The sequence below is a fragment of the Amblyraja radiata genome, chromosome 12 (assembly GCF_010909765.2).
Source record: "Amblyraja radiata isolate CabotCenter1 chromosome 12, sAmbRad1.1.pri, whole genome shotgun sequence".
NCBI classification, from domain to species: domain Eukaryota; kingdom Metazoa; phylum Chordata; class Chondrichthyes; order Rajiformes; family Rajidae; genus Amblyraja; species Amblyraja radiata.
Window position 1 is genome coordinate 32336898 of NC_045967.1, and position 20817 is coordinate 32357714.

A 20817-nucleotide genomic window follows, 5' to 3' on the forward strand; every position below is an offset into this window, starting at 1 on the left:
ATTTTCTTTTTTACTACTGGGCAACTAATATTAAAAAATATAATTTTCTGGTTGGACGATACATGTCAACGTGTAAATTGGTTAGAAATGGAGAGGGAAGATTGTTTGCCTTTTAATATAGGCTCGATCCTCCTATCTCCAATACATTTGAATAAGTCAACGTATGAGCAAAATCCGATAATACATAGTACAGGTGCACAACCTCTTATCCGGAGTTCCGGAAACCGAAAAGCTCCGAAAACCGGACATTTTTCCCAGGATGTCGTCTGCACACCAAAGCTCGCGTTTGGCGCCAAACTTGACCCGAAACGACCCACGGTCAACCCAGGTCTGTACTACTGTAGCGGCTGCCTCCTCCCCGGAGACCGGGGAGACATTTAAACATCTGTAAATCATTGCTTAAATGTTAGTCTGTTAGTTTGGAGGGCTTTTATGTGAAGGGGGGGGGGGGGGTGAAGGGGGAAACTTTAATTCTTAGTCCCCTACCTGGTCGGAGAGGCGGGGAACGGGCAATGCCTTACCGGGTCGCCGTGCAGTAAGCTCCAGAGCGCTGTGGCCGCCGACTCCCAACATCGCGGAGCTGGGGCTGCGGGCGTCCGACCGCGGGCGGCGCCGGTTGTAGCTCCGACCCCGGCAACTCTACCCCTGGCTGCGCGGAGCTCCAAATCCAGCGCGGCCCGCGGCCGGACGCCCGCAGCCTCAGCTCCGCGATGTTGGGAGTAGGCGGCCACAGCGCTCCGGAGCTTACTGCACGGCGACCCGGTAAGGCATTGCCCGCTCCCCGCGTCTCCGACCAGGTAGGGGACTAAGAATTAAAGTTTCCCCCTTCACCCCCCCCCCCCCCCCCACCACATAAAATCCCTCCAAACTAACTGACTAACATTTAAGCAATGATTTACAATGATTCCCCGGTCTCCGGGGAGGAGGCAGCCGCTCCAGACTTTTCAAGCCGCCCGCGCTACCTACCTAATCTACGCTAAAAATCTTCCATTCGGAAATCCGAAAAATTCCGAAATCCAAGAAGTGTCTGGTCCCAATGCTTTCGGATAAAAGGTTGTGCACCTGTACTATCCGTATCTGGAAACAGCTGAAATTCAGTCTTAAATTTAGAAATATGTCTCTCCTTCCTATTGCAAATAATCCTTCGTTTAAAAACCGTCTACTTTAGATATATGGTGTTTGTTCAATGGAAGAACCTGGGAATCAATATTGTGGGAGACCTCAATAAGAAGGGGACTCTCTTCTTTTCAAGAATTACAGGAGAAATATCACTTGAATGCCAATAATTTTTTTAGATACCTTCAAATCCGACATTATGTGAAAACATACACAACAATGTCCTCTTATGGGTCCAGATATATTAGACGATTGTTTAAATAGACATGCCGATACAAGTACGTTGATATCTTACATTTATAACACTCTTCTAAACATTGACACCCTACCCTCTGAGATTTATAGGCGAGCATGGGAAGACAAGCTGGGTTCACAGGGAGAAGATCCAAACTCCTTATAGCACCCGTAGTCAGGATCGAACCTGGATCTCTGGTACTGTAAGACAGTAGCTCTACCACTGCGCCACTGTACCGCCTAGACAGTTTGCAGATTGCCCATAGATTAAATTGATACATTAATGTTGATAGACATGATTGACTGTATTCTCTCAGGTGCATCTATGTCAGTATTAGCAAACATTACCCTCAGTATTTTTAATAAAACATTGCAAACGTCAGAATGTTGTTGTTTATAGTGAATTGAACAGACCTATTGAACTCTCTTATTAATTCCAAGACCATTTAAAATAAACAGTAAAATGTACAACACAATAAACTCCAGCTATTCATGTCGTCCACTTGGATCATGGTTATAATCTGAGATAAAAGGGACCTTGTGACCCAAGATGGGTTTAAAATGTGTTCAGCATACTGCTAATGGTACTTGATATTTCTATTCTTCTCGATCCCATTGTCTATCATTCCTTTATTTGATTTGTGTTTAATCCATGATTTTCAATCTTGTAGAAATATCTGCAGCTGGGCTTTCACATGCAAAAATACAGAATGTAAAATTGGAGTTTTTATTCAAATAAGTCTGTTGAACATTGATAGAGAGCTGCCTACATTGTGAGTGATTAAAGGAGCTTTTTTGCTTTCAGATGCAAGTAAAATTCAACACATCTGTACCTAAAGAAGTAATGGTGCCTTTAATGTCCTCAGAAAATAAAAATAAAATCTGTTCCAACAGAAGTAATTGAAGACAAAATCTAACATCCAACAGCAGCCTCCAGAAACTGTAAAGAAACACATTAAGTGCAAATCCTATGGCAGAATTGCCAAGTTTATATTTATTATTGTCACATATACTGAGGGACAGTGAAAAGCTTTGCTTTGCAAGCTGTTTTAACAGATCAAATATCTTAGTACTTTGCAGATATCCAAGAGTTTTCCTTCAAATCAGATTTTAACTTTTTTTAAATTCTTTTCGGAAACGGTTAGGCACGTTCTAGCTCAATTCAATGACCTGCTGAAAAGGACATTGTCCTCTGAGAGTTGTTAGTTTGAGTAGAGGGTAGGGGATTCCAAAGATTTACTGCTCTGAGTGAATTTCTTCTCAATTCTGGTCAATCCTTTTAGTTTTGAGGCCTTGATCACTGGCTCCAGATACTCCAGCTAGGGCAGATGTCCAGATTGTTTAATCCTTGGGCAAATATTCCATATTTCCATTAGATCCCTTTGTTGTTCTGAACTGTGGAGCATAAACCCATTCTGCTTAATCTCTCCTCTGAGAACAATTCATCTCTGGAAGCCATCTGGTGAAACTTTGCTATGTTAGACCAGAACAGAACATGATAAAGGAAAGATTTAGAATGAAACATCTCATCTCTCTCGTACTGAAATCTTCTTACAATAGGGGCTAATGTTTAATTTGCCTTTCTAATTGCTTGCTGTATTGGCACATTAACTCTGTGTCATGTACAAGGGCAAACAGGTTCAATTGAACATCGGTCCCTTGCCATTTGTAAAATAAATCTTTTGCTTTTCTAATATTTTATTTCTGCCAAAGTGGATGATCTTGCATTTGACTACATTACATTCCTTATCCCGTGTCCTTGTCTATTCTTTTAACCTGCCAATATCCCCCAAACGAGGATGACTTGTTTCCATTAGTTTTCCAAGCAGTGGAAATTGCCTGTGCCTGAATTATTTTAATGTGGGGTGACTATTGTGCATCCATCTACCACAACAGGCTTGAGAAATCTTGAGTCTTGATGTAATAACAAGATGATGCAAAACTATTGAAACCTAGTTCTACTGCATCCACAACACAAAGACACGCCTGCATTTTGTTTTTGCATTGCTTCTCCTCTGCAACTCTTTCCAACAACTCTCCCTTCTCCTACAGATCCTGCCTCAAAGTCTCACCTGATCCTGTGCCCCATTCACTTGGTCCCTCTAGCACTGCTCATTTCTCTTTCATCCTTCACCTCCTTTGCACTTGTTCCCTGGGTGCTCAACCCACTGAATCTGTGATGGATTTTAGAGCCATCCCACAGATTCTGTTCGCCATTACCTCCCTCTATTGCCTCGCATGCCTGTAAATTCCATTCTGACTCTCTTACCACCCATCTCCACTTGTTGAAATGTACAACATACCAACTTGCACATTTTATTGGAATATGGGAGGAAACCAGAGGACCTGGAAGAATCTTTGGGGTTACAGAATGTTTATACTCCAGTCAGATACAGTGCCCTCCATAATGTTTGGGACAAAGACCCATCATTTATTTATTCGCCTCTGTACTCCACAATTTGAGATTTGTAATAGAAAAAAACCCACATGTGGTTAAAATACACATTGTCAGATTTTAATAAAGGCCATTTTTATACATTTTGGTTTCACCATGTAGAAATTACAGTAGTGTTTATACATAGTTTCCTCCCCCCCCATTTCAGGGCACCATAATGTTTGGGACACAGCAGTGTCATGTAAATGAAAGTAGTCATGTTTAGTATTTTGTTGCATATCCTTTGCATGCAATGACTGCTTGAAGTCTGATTCATTGTCATCACCAGTTGCTGGGTGTCTTCTCTGGTGATGCTCTGCCAGGTCTATATTGCAGCCATCTTTAGCTTATGCTTGTTTTGGGGGCTACTCCCCTTAAGTTTTCTCTTCATCCTATAAAAGGCATTCCCAGTTGGGTTCAGATCGGGTGATTGACTTGGCCACTCAAGCATTGACAATTTTTTAGCTTTGGAAAAACTCCTTTGTTGCTTTAGCAGTATGTTTGGGATCATTGTCTTGGTGTAGAATGAACTGCCGGCCAATGAGTTTTGAGGCATTTGTTTGAACGAGCAAATAGGATGTGTCTATACACTTCAGAATTCATTACGCTACTACCCTCAGCAGTTGTATCATCAATGAAGATAAGTGAGCCAGTACCTTCAGCAGCTATACATGCCCAGGCTGTAACACCCCCACCACCGTGTTTCACAGATGAGGTGGTATTCTTTGGACCTTGGGCAGTTCTGTCTCTCCCCCATACTTCGCTCTTGCCATCACTCTGATATAAGTTGACCTTTGTCTCATCTGTCCACAAGACCTTTTTCCAGAATTGTGGTTGCTCTTTTAAGTACTTCTTGGCAAACTGTAACCAATGGTCATTGACAAATTCACACCTGACTCCTGAAGAGTGTTTCTGATCTGTCAGACGGTTGTTTGGGGATTTTTCTTTATTGTAGAGAGAATTCTTCTGTCATTAGCTTTGGAGGTCTTCCTTGGCTTGCCATTCCCTTTGTGATTAGTAAGCTCACCAGTGCTCTCTTTCTTCTTAATGATGTTCCAAACAGTTGATTTATAAGCCTACGGTTTGGCTGATGTCTCTTTAACAGTTTTATTCTTGTTTCTCAGTCTCATAATGGCTTCTTTGACTTTCATTGGCACAACTTTGGTCCCCATGTTGATCAACAGCAATAAACGTTTCCAAAGGTGATGGAAAGGCTGGAGGAAAGGCAAGGTGCTGAGAGCTCTCTTATACCTGCATTAAGGAGGCATTTAAACACACCTGAGCAATTACAAACACCTGTGAAGCCATGTGTCCCAAACATAATGGTGCCCTGAAATGGGGGGACTATGTATAAACACAGCTGTAATTTCTACATGGTGAAACCAAAATGTTTAAAAATGGCCTTTATTAAAATCTGACAATGTGCACTTTAAACATATGTGATTTTTTTTTCTCTATTACAGATCTCAAATTGTGGAGTACAGTGGCAAATAAATAAATGATGGGTCGACAGGACACTGTAGCACAAGTTCAGAATTGAGCTTCAGTTACTGGGCTACTTTTTTGCACAACTTTGCTGTCTAAATTAAATTGAATATAATTTTATTTAAGTCCTCAACCTTAGTGCAGAAACAAAAGTTAAATTGATTTTCTTTTTCCCCCAGGTTTGCCTTAACAGTAAAATGTTCATAGAATTTGGTGCTTTGGGCAGTAGTTGAGCAATGCTCTGTATGACAATTACATAATGCCTTTTAATTTGTTGCTGTTACAGGTCTACAAGAGGCTATCATTGCAGCTGCCTATTCTCGAATCGGCAAGAAAGTTCTTCATGTTGACAGGTGAGCAATTATGATCTTTCATCATGTGTCCAAATCAATTATCAGAGTCTGTCCCTAGTTGATGAAAAATCCATCTTTCGATTCTAGAATCTTTTGTTCTCAAAAATTATTCCAAAAGAATAGGTAATATAAAAGAAAAGAAGGCAATTTGTTATTGCTTTTAAAGTAACTTGCAGACATTTTTTTACCAAATAATTGTCTTATTTTATTTCAGCAAATGGCCAGGTCTTTTAATCCTTTAAGTACATTTAAATTTAAATTGGGTAATTGTAAAATTGCTGGAAATCACAAATCATAACTTCTGATGTACTATATACTTATTTTTCTAAATGACCTCCAGAGACGGTGGCAATGTAATTTAAATTGGCAAGAAGTAGCTAAATGTGTATTGATTTAAATTAATTTCATACAGGTAGTGAGCATCAAGCACATGAACAGATTCTATGCTCTTGGGTAAATCGGTAACCACATTTGCCAACAGACTTGCTGTTGGATATTGCACCTTAGTTTTACTGGGTTGTATTTATACTTGGTTCTGACTGGCGGCAGCTTGGCAAACTGCTAATTCAGTGTTCTTTACAAATTACGTTTATCTTGTACGTGTATGCATTGATATATACTGATGTGCCATGTACTTGTGTGCACCGATATGCTCATATCAGAAACATATAAGCATGCATTCATTTATTTGGCATCCTGCCTTCTATGGTGGATTTGGGATCTTTTGTGATTGGTGTTTCTCTTTTGCTAATTGGATTGAAGAATATTGCAAAGTCTGAACCAGGAGTATTAGCTTGAACAATTAAAATTCACCATGAAATCAAGTACAGAATGGCAAAAATGGGAAGATTGGATAAAGAGTGAGGACTGGATGGGAAAAGGGAACAAATATGTTGTATTTGAGAGTCCACACTTGAAACAATTTAATTTCCAATGTCAAAGATACTTTGACACAAATTAATACTTGGCTATCCAACATAAAAAATCAACAAGTAAATGGACAAACATTCATATTTTCTGGCAAGGTTTTATTAAAAATCATAATATATTAGCTTCACACACTATCCATTCCAATACCAAGACTTAATAAGATGCTGTTAGTAAGCTGCTTTTGGAGAAGCAACCTGAACAGCAACTTGCTGGCTTTATTTAGCTGCACATATGGTTGCAAGATGCTGCTGCAAGTTTACACTTTAATAATGATAAATCAGAAAAACACAGTTTTAATGACCGGTTATGGAAAGCTCACCAGCCTGACATGCTAGAGGAGCAGAGGTTTTATTTTTCATTTTGAAATTAGCAATATTTAAATTTTTAATTTTGGCTCCATCAAAACATTAGTGACGGGTTACTTTGTGCAATTAACGGTTTATAAAAACAACGACATAGTCCTGTGTGTGCAGCACAACAAGTTTGTGTTTGTGGTCACTTAAAATCCTATATATTACTCGATAGTGCCACTGCTTCAGTTTGGTTTTAAGCCAGTGGTTCTTAGTACTGTCCCTCCATCCTGTTAGAAGCAAGCAGGGCCCTACCATTTTTGAATGTACTGGTAACAACTATAGTTTGGTCTCCATAATAGTCGGCTTGCGAAATTAGTCTCCAGAGGGCTGGCGTATTGATAGAAGTTCATATACAACAGCAGTGGAATTTAATTTCAAGTCATCAATTTTGGAATTAAAACGCTAGCATCAGTGGGGGTGATCATGAAAGTCGCTTTTGTGAAATCTGGTTCACTAATGTTGAAATCTCTATCTCTTCGTTGGTCCATAACTATTCTACATTGTATATACTGTTTCCAAATATTCTTCTCTTACTATACATTTTATTCATCAAGACTAGGTTGTGATCTGCTTGTGGTGGAAATAAGTTAGATAAGCAAGTTCTTTAGTACAAACCATCATTTACCATAACATGTGATTCGAATGTGGATGACGTGATTGGTCTCTGAAAAGATCTTTTGGGCAGTTTGCATAAATGTCAGTTTTGTCAGCAGTGTTTAAACAATATGAACAAATAAAAAAATCAAGATGATTTTACCAATATGTCAGAAGTCGTATCTTCTACCTCATGATTAATAAACTTTTCTCAATCCCATGCAGAAATAACTATTATGGAGGAGACTGGGCCAGTTTTAGCTTTTCTGGATTGCTATCCTGGATTGAAGAATGCAGAGTGAGTTTTTTTTTTAGCAGTTTGCATGAGAATGGGTTTTTCGTGGGCTTGATCATGCTTGACCAGGGCAGCTGACTAGAATCACCACGAGCTGTCTGCTTTCCCTTAGATGGTGTTCAATAAACTGGAGTGCAATAGCGAGGCCTCGACAGCAGTTGGCCTTTGGATAGTAAAGTGTGGCGTGCAACCTCCAAAATAGTAATGAGAACTGGTAAAGCCAACAGCAGAGCTTTTTCAGACATAAACATAACTTTACTAATTATGTTTTTGATATTCAGGGGAATTTATAAGCTATTTAAAAAAAAAAATAGATTAACATGAAAAGATTATTCTAAGTAATTTTAAAGCATGGCTTATGAAGACAAACTCTATAGAAATCAGGGCATTATGTTAAACTGGCACAAAACCCAAGGAATGATGGTCTAGCACATTATGAATATCTAGAGGTCACCTGCACTGCACTGGTCATTTCACAGTATACATAATATTCAAACATGCTATTTAAAAGGCTGATTCATGGTGACGCCAGTCACGCCATTTGGCAAAACTTGGCACACTGCGGGCCAAAATAGTATCCTAGTATATTTTTTAAATTATTTTACTTGAGCTAGAATGTTGGGCTCTAGGTATCGATATACTTTATGCACAGTTTAAATTTGATGACCTGTTGTCTATGCATTTGAAATGGTTGTCAGTTGATTTTTTTTAATTTGCACTGCTAGAGAATAGCAGTTATCTGAGGTGCTTTTATTGAAATTTGAATTTTAAAAATCGCATTTTTCTTTTCCACTTTGCTTATCTATTTCCTCTTCTCTGCAGAATATGCTTTTAAATCCTGGTTAGTCATAAATTCAATTGCTCCTCTTGAACTTGCTAGTAGGTTGTCATGTAGCCCAGTGGCACTGTTTCATGGTTCAGCTATGAACTTTGGAGCTAGATGGAACATTTCTGCAGGCAGATGTGCATGATTCACTGTAGCTTAGTGAAAGTAGGGATAAAATTCATATGTTTCACTTTGCCCTTGTAATTTTTATGTCCATAAAGATCCCTAGAAACTTTGGTACCTCTTTTATCATGCTAAAGGAGGAAGAAAATGGACATTACCACAGAGCTAATCTTGTTATTATCCTTGTGGAGATTCTTGGTTTCAACTCTGCAGCAAATGAGGAGAAACAGCAGCAAATAAGGATTACTAATTACTAATAAGGATAGAAATTTCAAAGTGCCTGCTCCAAAGATGGTTGAGAAGCAGTTGCACAGAAGTGCTTTCTGGTTGCAAACCCTGTCACATGGGAAATTGTGATTGTACAATGATGCGCTGAAAAAGCAGACAGTGGGTTATGCTATGCTCGGTTTCTTTACCGAGTATATTAAAACATTTCAACATTGGGGAAAAAAAGATTCCAATACAGGTGCACAACCTTTTATCCGAAGATCCAAATAACGAAAACCTCCGAATAGCGGCCATTTTTTCGGTCCTTGAAGAAAGGTCCTTGAAAACGTTCACCGAGGGTGGCCCGCAGAGGTGACAGCGGAACCTCCGGTCGGTCCTCGAAGAAAGGGGAACTAAATCCCCATTCATAAAAGAGAAGATGAGGGTATATTGCGCGGGAGGGTTAATAATTGACAATATGCTGCTGCCTGCCCGCTGAATTAAAAAGTTCCCACGGTAGACTCACGATATACAGTGTTTCGTGAGTGTTGCGTGGGAATTTTTTAACTCAGCGGGGCAGGCAGCAGCAGATTGTCGCTCGCTTCAGTATCACCCCACCTACACCCCTCTGCTTCCCGGCCATGTGTGTGACCCCTTCCCTCCCCTCTCCAGCTCCCCGCCCATTGCACCGGCGCGGGGGCTTTGCACTGTCTTCACGTCGGCGATTGCAGCAGGACCGTGCCAGGACCAATTGGACACCGACCACCAGGCCCACCGCAAGCACGGAGATCCCAGAGACCCACAGCCAACAGCAGCCCAGCCCAGCCCCACTCCAACTACAGAGGAACCTAGGTTGCGGATGATGGGGCGCAGCTCGGGGCGTCGTAGGGGCCCATCGGGGAGCGGCCACTCAAAGCCATGCCGGGAGATGTAGGGCCCTGCCCCGGTCTTGATGTTGGAGCCCCCGGCGGGCGCTAGCAAGTCCGCGGCAATTTACAGCCGCGCCGGGCGTTGTAAGGCCCCCCTCCAGGTCACTCTCAACCTCTATGATGTTTGCTCTCAACCCCGTAATTCGGGCGGGAGAAGTCGCCGCTGCCAGTGCCCCGCAAAGCAGTCTCCCACCGGAGACCCGCGAGCTCCCGGTGTCACCATCCACCGGAGTCGGGTCGCAGCAGCTCGCCCCCGCAACTCTCCACGCTCCGAAGCTGGCTAGCTCCACGGAGGTAGGTCCGTAGGTCCACAGCTCCCACCACCGCCCACCGACCCCCAGGCCCACTGCAAGCACGGAGATCCCAGAGACCCACAGCCAGCAGCAACTCCAGCCCAGCCCCGCTCCAACTCCAGAGGAACACGTAGGGGCAGAAGCTGATGGTGTGCAAGGTACGTCTTGTTCTTGGGGTGGCGGATGGGGGGGGGCGCAGCTCGGGCTGTGGGCGAACTGCCACTTGTCGCTGTAGCGGCCAAAGATCATAGAGGAGCTCCTCTATGATCTTTGGTAGCGGCCCATCGGGGAGCGGATTCCTCTGGAGTTGGAGGGGGAGGGGGGTATTGTGCTGTTTGATCGCCCCCTGCTATCCCAGGGACAGGGAGACACAGCGGCTTTTTAGACTGGTGGGCAATCACTTCCAAAGTTCTGCCCACACAGTCAGTACACTTCTCCTACACTGTATTTCATACAAACATTTATTCTGCAAGAAAAAACGACATTGAAGACTCAAACACGCGATCGAGTAACTGCCAGGATCAAGGCGCAAACTCGCGACCTTGCGGATATGAGCCGAGCACTCTACCACTGAGCCAGCCATTAAAATCTACGCTAAAAAATTTCCATTCCGAAGACCGACAAATTCTGAATTACGAAAAGTGTCTGGTCCCAAGGCTTTCGGATAAAAGGTTGTGCACCTGTATATGATTTGAAGTGAAAAAATAATTTTAAAAGCAAGTGCTTAATTTCAATTGTTTGAATTGCTTTAAATAATTTACAAATACTTCCAAACTTTATTCCTAATAGCTGTTCTCCTCCATTGAGATCACAAGGAAGAGAATGCCCTGCCAAGGTTCTCTGAATGTATTCCTCAGTAATCACTACAGGTTCGTTCTGTGTTGGACTCTGACTCTCTTGCCAGAGTACAATCAGGAAATTGTTGGAAGTTTTGCCTTTTCATGCTATGCCCTTTAACCTCTTTCAGAGCTAGGCAAATTTCTTAGTTTAAAATTTTGAAGCCCATAATACAGAAGGTTAGATTTTACAGTGCCATTTCTAAACTGAAATTACTTTATATCTGTTTTTAAGCCATTGGTTACAAGGCCTTTTAGATCCTCATTTTTTCTTAACTCCATTTAATGGGAATTTTGAGCCAAACTACATTCAGCAGCATGCACTTCCTCTTCTAATTTTAACTTATTGCATATCCTTTGCTTCGTAAGATTTCTGTTTGTAATGCTACAAGGGACACTCTGTGTTTCACTAATTTCCTTCATTTTTGTTCATTATTCTTCTGTTTTTATCCCCGTGCATAAAATTAATTTGGAGCAATGTTAACTCTGTTCCAATTAGATGCTTTGTTATTGCCCACAATCTAAAGTATTAGTACGTAGTTCCCTCAACAAGATGGCGAAGAAGGTGTTTGGTCTTCATCCGTCAGGGCATTGAGTATAGAAGTTGGGACATTATGTGGCAGTTGTACAAAACATTGGTCACCCTGTAATAGGAAAGATACCATTAAGCTGGAAAGAGTGTGGAAAGGATATGTGAGGATATTCCATACAACTGAGTTATAGGGAGAGGTTGGGCAAGTTCCTCTCTGTGGAACGCAGGAGGCTGAGGGGTGATCTTTTAGAGGTGTACAAAATCACGAGGGGAATAGATGGAGTAAATGCACAGTCTATTTTCCAATCTAGGGGAATCAGGAACTAGATCACATGGTTTACGTTGAGGGAGGTAAAGATTTGATAGGAACCTGATGGGAACTCTGATTAGAGAACAACTTCTATAAGAAACCTGACAGGAATTTTAAGTTGAAAATGGCAATTTTGGCAAGTTCAGTGAATTGAAATGCAAAGTTCATCAAAATCGCCAATTTTTATTTAAAAAAAAAATATTTTTATTAGAAGTGATGAGCAATAATATACTACATGAATAACATATTCCATTTCATGTACAACTTCTTATTTTAAATTTAATAGTAGAAAAAAAAGATAAGAAAAGCAAGAAATATAGAGAGAATATTATATAGCTCGAAAAAGAAAAGAAGAAGGTGATGTGCACTAAGCAAAAAGAAAATGAATAGGAGAGAGAAAAAAAAAAGAGAAAGAAATTGAAAGGGTTATGCCTCCTTCATATCTTTATCCACCTCCTACCCGGTTCAGAAACGCATTGCCCAATTTTTAGTCATGCAGATTTATCTACAGATAAGTATGTATTAATATTAATTATATTTTGATGTAAAAATAACTTTGTACTTTAACTTCTTCCACCTTTGGCAAGCTACCTATTTTAACTTGTCATGTATTTGTCAATGCTTAAATTCCTTTCACATGATTTTTATTATTTGTCAGGGACAATCCACCAGCAATGCAGGAGTTAACTGGAAAGACAAGATCCTGGAAGGAGAAGATGCCATTCAACTTGACCAAATAGAAAAGACCATTGAGAATGTGGAAGTCTTCTGCTTTGCAAGGTGTGTCTTTTGAGAAGATTTTTCATTGAATTTCATGTCAGCATTGTTTTTTGTACTTATTCATATAAAACAAATAATAAGCTAGAATTTGTTTTGGCGTTTGGCTTTTTTTTAGCGTTATTCTTCAGTCCTCTATACAAACATACAGAAGTGATATGGCGACATGCTCCTCAATCGTCTTATAGGCATTCTTTATGATTGCATCAATGTGTTGGGTCCAGGACAGATCTTCAGAGATATTCACACCTAGGAATTTGAAGTTTTGACTCCACCACCATCCCATCAATGAAGACCACCTTCTTCCAATGACAACAGTTGGTTCCTTGGTTTTACTGACATTGAGATTAATGTGGTTGTTATGGTAGTTAACCATTTGGTCAGTCAATCAATCTCCCTCCTATACTCTGACTCATCATCATCTGTAATTCATCCAACAAAGGTGGTGTTGTTCATGAATTTGAAGATTGGAGTTGGAACTGTGTCCGGCTACACATTCATGAGTATAGAGTGGATAGAGGAGGGGGCTGAGCACGCAGTCTTGAGGTTCTCCTGTGCAGATGGTTATCGAGGAGGAAGGGCTGTTGCCAATTAGTACTAATTGTGGTCTGTTGATGAGGAAGTCAACGATCCAGTAGCAAAGGGATGTGCAGAGACTCCGTTCCCTGCTTGGTAATCAGTTTGGAGGGGATGATTGTTGAATGCTGAGCTGTATTCTATGAACAATCGCCTGACGTATGTATTTATTGTACAAGTGGTCCAATGGAGAGCCAGTGTGATCGCATCCTCTGAAGCAATTGTAGTAGGTCCAGGTTCTTGTTGAGGTAGGAGCTGACACGCACCATAACCAAACTAGCAAACCGATCCCGCTGTCCTGTTCTTGGATATGGCCTTACAGACTTGATGTGCTACAACCTACCTCCAGGTGCCTAATAAAATGCTTCATGTGCTCTGCCTCCACCCCATTTTCAAGCACTGTCACCAGTTCACATTTTTTCAACTATCCTCTGATTTTTGTTTTCATTTTATGGCTTCGGGTATAAATGTCTGACAGGATTTAGACCCTTCCCCTTATAAATGTTGCACACTACCATTACATCTTCCTTGAACTTCTGTATTTTCACATTGACATGGTTTTGATTTGATTTTTTTGAAAAGGCTGTCGGATATTTAAGTGGTACTAGACCAAGTGAGACCCGTTGGGTCCCGTCCCCTCAACTCACGGTTGCGGGGGGTGGGTGGCCTGCACCGTCACACACACACACTAACCACCCCCATTGATATTATATTAAAATTATTCATTCGCTCCTTTTACCCCATCCCCCGCCCTACCCACTCACGCATGGCCCCGAACTCACAGGCGCGGCTGGAGAGGGAGGGGGGTAGAAAGATCGAGGGCAGAGGCAGGCAGAGGGCAGAAAAGGGGGCAGGGGACAGAGGAGCAGAGGGCAGGGGCAGGGGCAGAGGCGGCGCAGTGGGTAGAGGCAGCGGGCAGAAGCAGAGGGCAGCGAGAAGGCAGCGACAGGCAGAGAGCGGCAGCAACCTCCCCACCATTCCTGGTGGCGGCGCGACTCGTTGCAGCGGCTCCTACAGCCTGTCTGTCTTTTTTTATTTTTTGTCTAGTTAAATGTAGTGTTTGGTGTTTTTTAAATACTGGTTTTTAAATGTGTATATGTGGGGGGCGGGGGGGGGGGGGGGGGGGGGAAACCGTTTAAAATCTCTTCCCTGTCCGGGAGACCCGACCTTTTCCCTGTCGGGTCTCCGTTGTCGTTGGGGCCTAGCACCGTGGAGCGGCCTCCAACCTGAACGACCCAGGGGCTCGGGAGACTGCGCTGCGGACTACTCACCATCGTGGGGCTGGCCGGCCTCGGAACGTGGGGAGCGGTGGTGACTCGCTGCTGCGACTCGACTCCTGGGGCTGGGAGGCTCCAGCAACGCAGCCGCAGTTCCGGTGGACTGGGACATCGGGAGCTCGTGGGTCCGGGGGGAGAGAGAGACCGCTTCCCGGAGCTCCCGCAACGCGACTTCTCCAGCCCGTGTCGCGGGGTTTGGAACGACCCGGAGCGGGGAAGTACATCACCCGGCACGGCTTCGTGGCCGTGGGACATTACAGCGCCCGCCGGGGGCTCCAACTTCGAGACTTCTAGACCGGGAGCGGGGCCGTAAATCGCCCGGCACGGCCTAAAATGGCCGTGGGACTTATCATCACCCGCCTGGGGCTTGGACATCGGGAGAGACATGGAGAGCAGGGGAGAGAAAAGACTTTTGCCTTCCATCACAGTGGGTTCACTGTGATGGATGTTTGTGTGAACTTAATTGTGTGTATGTCTGTAGGACATTGTTTTTGTTTGTATGGCTGTGGAAACAAAATTTTGTTTGAGTCTCACTGGGGCTCAAATGACAATAAATTGTATTGTATTGTATTGTATCATGCACCAACATGAGGACCCCGGGGGCGAACGAGTGAGCATCGACCAAAGGACTGCGAGTTGGCCCACCGCAGTCTTCAGCCATGATCATTGGTCTTCAGTCGATTGCCCGATTTCATCTCCGGCTGCGTCTTTTGAATAACGGGGGGGGGGAGAGGAAGGAGAGGTGGAGGAGGGTTGACGTCACTCGCAGCGTGAGGAAGAAGGAACGCAGACCCATTGTGACGTCATCAGCGAAAGACAGTTGTTTTTAAATTCAAAGTTTTGTCAGATTTCTGAACATTTTCATTAATAACTCGAGAAATAAGGCATGACATTTTAAAATAAGGCGATTTTGGACTCCAGGGGAAAAATGTCTACCGGAATATGTAAAAATTTTACCATTACCGTGTCGTTGCACACACACACACACACACACACACACACACACACACACACACACATACACACACACACTTTTTTAAGTATAGAGATGTGTACATTAGTTTTAGTATAACTATTGGCAGCACATTGTATACAAATGTAATTTACACTAAAGTTCTGTTTTCCTTCTGGCTACAGCCTGGGTGTTGAAAGGTTGGCTCCGTTGAGATTTTAAGGTCATTTGGGTTGTGCAGAATAAATTTATGCCCTTGATGGCTCGGGTGCATACTTCGTTACAAACTAGTATGGCTAATTCTGGGGAAGTGGGCTTGTGCAAGTGAGTGAGGACAGTGATTGAGAAACAGCAATTGCAGGAGTTCCTAATGTAACAATGGAGAAAAGAAGTGTTGGTTTCCAGCACTGTTAGCTGCACTCTGGTGATGCCAGATGGCACAACTATTATCCAATTTGGCTTTTGTACCTATTCAGTGCTTGTATGGCAATGGAATCAAAGTACATATACCCTGGTGCCTGTTTGAAACATGTTTATTTTGGATGCTGTACATGTTAAGAAGCGTTCAAATGAAAATTCTAGGAGTACAATTGCAGCCCTTAATGTGATATGCAGTAATCAGACATCATTGTCAGTAATACTTCAGATGGCCTTCGACATTGACAATGACTTCTGCTGAAACCTTTGCAACTATAATCTGTACTGGGCGAGTTTTTTTTTACACAGGGTGGTGGTTCTATAATGCGTTGCCAATAGTGGTGGTGGTGAAAAATACAATAGAAGCATTTATGAGGTTTTTGATAGGCACATAGATATAGAGGGGTGTGGATCATGTGAGGACAGATGAGATTAGTTTAGCATGGTAGTGTATTCTGCATAATTGTGGGCTGAAGGGCCTGTCCCTGTACTGCATGTTATATTAAACAATGTAACATTCAGTCAGAATTTCTAGCTTGCAGTAACAGTAATAACGTGGTAGCTATTAAAAATCCTGTGGGGAGAAAAATCACATTGTTATTGTGAGTCTGAAACACTCTTGTCCCTAACTCCTATTTCCCCATTGACAATTGTTTTTTGAATGCGCTTTTCTATAACTCGAGGTTTCTTGGGAGCATTGTTTTTGTAGAACTGCCTGTACTCAAAGGGATTTATTACAATGCATAAGTCTTGCATTCTGGGCATTGGTTTATCCACGTGCAATTTATCAATATGTGCTGTAGGTTATTGCACTTGGTTACTGTGCCAACTGATGGATTGTTAATCTGGGAGGATCCATTAATAGTGTTTGGAAATTGATTTTTTTTTTTTATGGGTGTAGATCCTTAATTGAAGAGACCTTTAATGGTGAATAAGATAGTTCTGAAATCATACCTGACAGATTTTGGCTGGCTGACTTCTGGAGCATCTGCCTCTCTTGCAGGACTCATCAGATCCAGCATTCTCCAAAGAGGTCAGCCTGCTTTGCTGACTTTGGGTCTGGCTGTCACATACCTGTTCTTGTAGTCCTTGCAAGAGATGAATGAGTGGAAATAGTTATTGTGGCCTCTTGGATGATTGTGGAATAACCATGGACTGAATATGAATGTAGTGGGATAAATGGAATGATGGATTAAGAAACACAGTGCTGGAGCGAACTGCACCCATGCAGAACTTTATCTGACAATAGTAACTGCGGGTCAGACAGCATCTCTGAAGCACATAGGTAACGTTTTGGGTCAGAACACTTCAGACTGATTTGGGGTGGGGAGAGAGAGGAAAGCTGTAGGAGAGAGAGCAGGACAAAGCCATGACAAGTGATGGGTAGATACAAGTGATGGGCGGGAGAGGTTTGATGGGCATATTGTCAGATAAAGTTCTGCACGGGTGCAGTTCGCAGCCACAATGCAATCAATGTAACGGAACATGAGCTGGGGGATGATGACGGTAAATGTGTGGAAAAAGGTCTGTTCGACATAACCAACGCAGTGGCCGTCATAGTTGGTGCCCATGCGAGTGCCCAAGGCTACAACTTTAACTTGAAGTGAGCGCAGTCAAAAAAATTGTTGAGTGTGAGGACAAGTTCCACCAGACAGAGGAGAGTGTTAGTAGAGGGAAATTGGTTTAGTCTCTGTTCAAGGGGGGAAAAAACGGAGGGTCTTGAGACTTTCCTGGTGGGGGATGGAGGTGCAAAGGGACTGGACATACATGGTAAAGATGAGGCAGTAGAGGCCTAGAAATTGAAAATATTGAACAGCTGAAGGGCATGAGGTGGCTTTGGTGTACGTCGGATGGGACTGGACATGGGGTGGGGGGGGATGGGATGTAATCAAGGTATTTGGAAATGAATTCTATGGAGCCGGCGCTGACAGAAACAATGGGTCTGCCAAGACTGTCCTGTTTGTGAATTTTTGGGAAGCAGATAGAAGTGGGCAGTGCAAGGCTGGGGAACGATAAGATGAGGTGTATTGTTGAAATAGTACTGGTAACGTGGAGTCCTGGAAAAAAAAACTTTAATTAGGGACCGTGCTTGACAATGTATGATGAGGGTGAGGTGAGTAATGAGTTTGAGTGCATGGTTTGATAAGATGAAACTTTATTCTCTTTTCAATTTCCATGGACTCTCAAATCTTTGCTCTCAAAGATTGCTAACAGCAGCAATGAGAATCTTCCCAAAGCCCTGCCAAATTAACTCTATCTTGGTATCCACAGTACAACTTTCAACTCTGTGCTGAATGACCACTGCTAGTAAAAATGGAAGCAGATTCAATTGTAACATTCAAAAGAAGAAGTATCTGAAAGAAAATAACTTGCAGATCTACGGAAGTGTGGTGGGTGCAAGACTAGCAAGATTGATCTGGTGTAGAGCTGGTGGTGGGCACAAGCCAAATACTGTGATTCTATGGGCATTCTGATTCACCTTAAATGGACAACATTCCCACCATGGGTTAACTACTAAACCTGGCTACTAGTGTGTTGCAAAAGGTACCGGAGACTGCATAGGAAATAGTATCCCACTGCAAACATGAGGCCATTTTTTTTGAGCAAAGTGCCCCATTCTTAACCTGGTGGCCAAAATGTCTGATCATTTTTGAAGCAGTTTAACGTTGTAGTGATTTAAATCTCTGTTCCAGCAGGCCATATGTACAATTATTTGTCCTTAAGTAATTTGATTATTACCTATAAAGACTGAATTGAATTCATTTATCTTCCATTTGGCCTGCTATTCAGTTGACTATGTTACAAGCAAATTGTTAATTCTTTAACTAGTTTTCTTTCGCTGAGCAACCTTCAAATTAAATTTGTACGATTAAGCTCAAGATACAGTGATTTGTTTTCCCCTTGTCATGGTGATGTAATGGGATTCTGATGATTGGAAGATGACTGAAGATGAGGAAGGCATTCACCTTGTTATGCTTTATGTGGTGTTTCTGACTGGTGATTATTTTGTCTTAACTAACAGCACAATTACAGAGGAAGATGTTGTAGAAGAAGGAGCACTTGAAAATAAACAATCAAATGTAGATTCTGACAGTGCGATAGCGAATGGAGCATTGACTAGTCAAGATGAGAAAGATCAGACATCTAAAGTTATGAATGACGAGGAAGAAAATCCAGAAAATATCAAGGACCCAGATTCTTTACTTTCAACAAAGGATGTTTCAACTGAAATAATTCAACCAGAAGACATACCCTCATCTACAGATGTACCTTCACCCACCACCAGTGAAACAAGTGTAGCCAAAGAATTGATTGCTGCTGATGCAGATTCAAGCAAAATTAAAACCAACAATATAGAACAAGCTCCTGATGTTTCTTCTCAAGAAGTTACAAAGCAAACCAAAAAAATGACTTACTCACAAATTATTAAGAATGGACGGAAATTTAACATTGATTTGACTTCAAAGGTAATGACTTTCTTAACACTTCACTAAGACTTTAAGATGTTTATATAAACTTGAACAAGGAAATTAAGTAGGACTTGAATATGGTTTACTGTGATTTACATCCAAAAATGTCTTTAAATTGTATACATGGACTGTCTTCATTGATTTCATTTCCCTGCACGTAGAACTGAACAGAGATGGTTCCATGCTGAGAAATGATGCACAACTAACCTGGAGAAATATTTATTCACTGCCGTAACATTCATCTGCTTCAACTTTTCACCATGCTATAGAATTATGAGCAGCCAAGGAAATTAGACCGAAGTGCTCCTGCAGGTTCAAGGCAATACTGCTTGCCAGTAAAGAAACCAACACTCTATGGGTTGGAATATTGTAATAGGGCTTTCTCACGGGGCGATTTGACGCAAGAGTTAACCAGAGTTTAACATCGTGGGAACCCCGTGCGATAACCGTACGGCATTCGTGGACCACCGTGGACCACCGTTGGCGCTAACGGCAGGTACTCGTGTAACTTGGTGACTCGGGAGAAAATTCAAGCAAGTTTGAATTTCTCCAAGAGTGACTTGTACACTTGTGGTTGAAGATTGCAACATTATATGCACGTAGTGGCCAGTGCGATATCCGTAATAACTCTTGCGTGTACCGTGGGGACTCCTGCGAACGGTGAACCCGGAAGCTGGACAGAGGGGACAGAAGGTGAGTAATCTGGAATGAACATGCTGTTAGGCTGGGATCATTCTCTGCGAGATGAACTTGGTGCGGGAGACAAGTGTAGGAGAGGTGTACTGACTGTGTGGGCAGAACTTTGGAAGTGATTGCCCACCATTCTCAAAAGCCGCTGTGTCTCCCTGTCCCTCCAACTCCAGAGGAATCCGCGCCCCCCTCATCCGCAACCCGGGTTCCTCTGAAGTTGGAGCGGGGCTGGGCTAGAGTTGCTGCTGGCTGTGAGTCTCTGGGATCTCCGTGCTTGCAGTCGGTGTCCCGTTGGTCCTAACGTCTCCGGCCACCCCCCTGGACTGGAGCTGAGACTGAACTGTGCCGCCCTTGCCCCCTCCCTCTGCAACTGCAAACAACCCCACAGTTCCCAGTCTTAGCTCCTGTACAGGTGGCCGGAGACGTCACAGCCCGAGATGCGCCCCCTCATCCGCAACCCCAAGAACAAGACGTACCTTGCACACCATCAGCTTCTGTCCCTACGGGGAGCGTGTTCCTCTGGAGTTGGAACGGGGCTGCGCTGCTGCTGGCTGTGGGTCTCTGGGATCTCAGTGCTTGCAGTGGGCCTGGGGGTCGGTGTCCCATTGGTCCTGACGTCTCCGGTGACTGGCACTGACCTGCTGGCATCGCCGACGTGAAGACAGTGCAAAGCCCCCGCGCCGGTGCAATGGGCGGGGAGCTGAAGAGGGGAGGGAAGGGGTCACACACATGGCCGGGAAGCAGAGGGGTGTAGGTGGGGTGAAACTGAAGGGAGCGACAATCTGCTGCTGCCTGCCCGCTGAGTTAA

At 43.0% G+C, this 20817-nt stretch overlaps 1 protein-coding gene across 1 annotated transcript in view; it reads left to right on the forward strand.

Annotated features, from left to right (window-relative positions):
* The window catches only part of chm (CHM Rab escort protein), an 85494-nt gene that overhangs the window by 14105 nt on the left and 50572 nt on the right, over positions 1-20817 (forward strand). Inside the window, exons 2-5 of the mRNA XM_033030398.1 lie at positions 5556-5622; positions 7725-7797; positions 12509-12630; positions 18872-19316. Of these exons, the coding sequence (XP_032886289.1) occupies positions 5556-5622; positions 7725-7797; positions 12509-12630; positions 18872-19316 (707 nt within the window). The remainder of the gene's footprint in view (positions 1-5555; positions 5623-7724; positions 7798-12508; positions 12631-18871; positions 19317-20817) is intronic.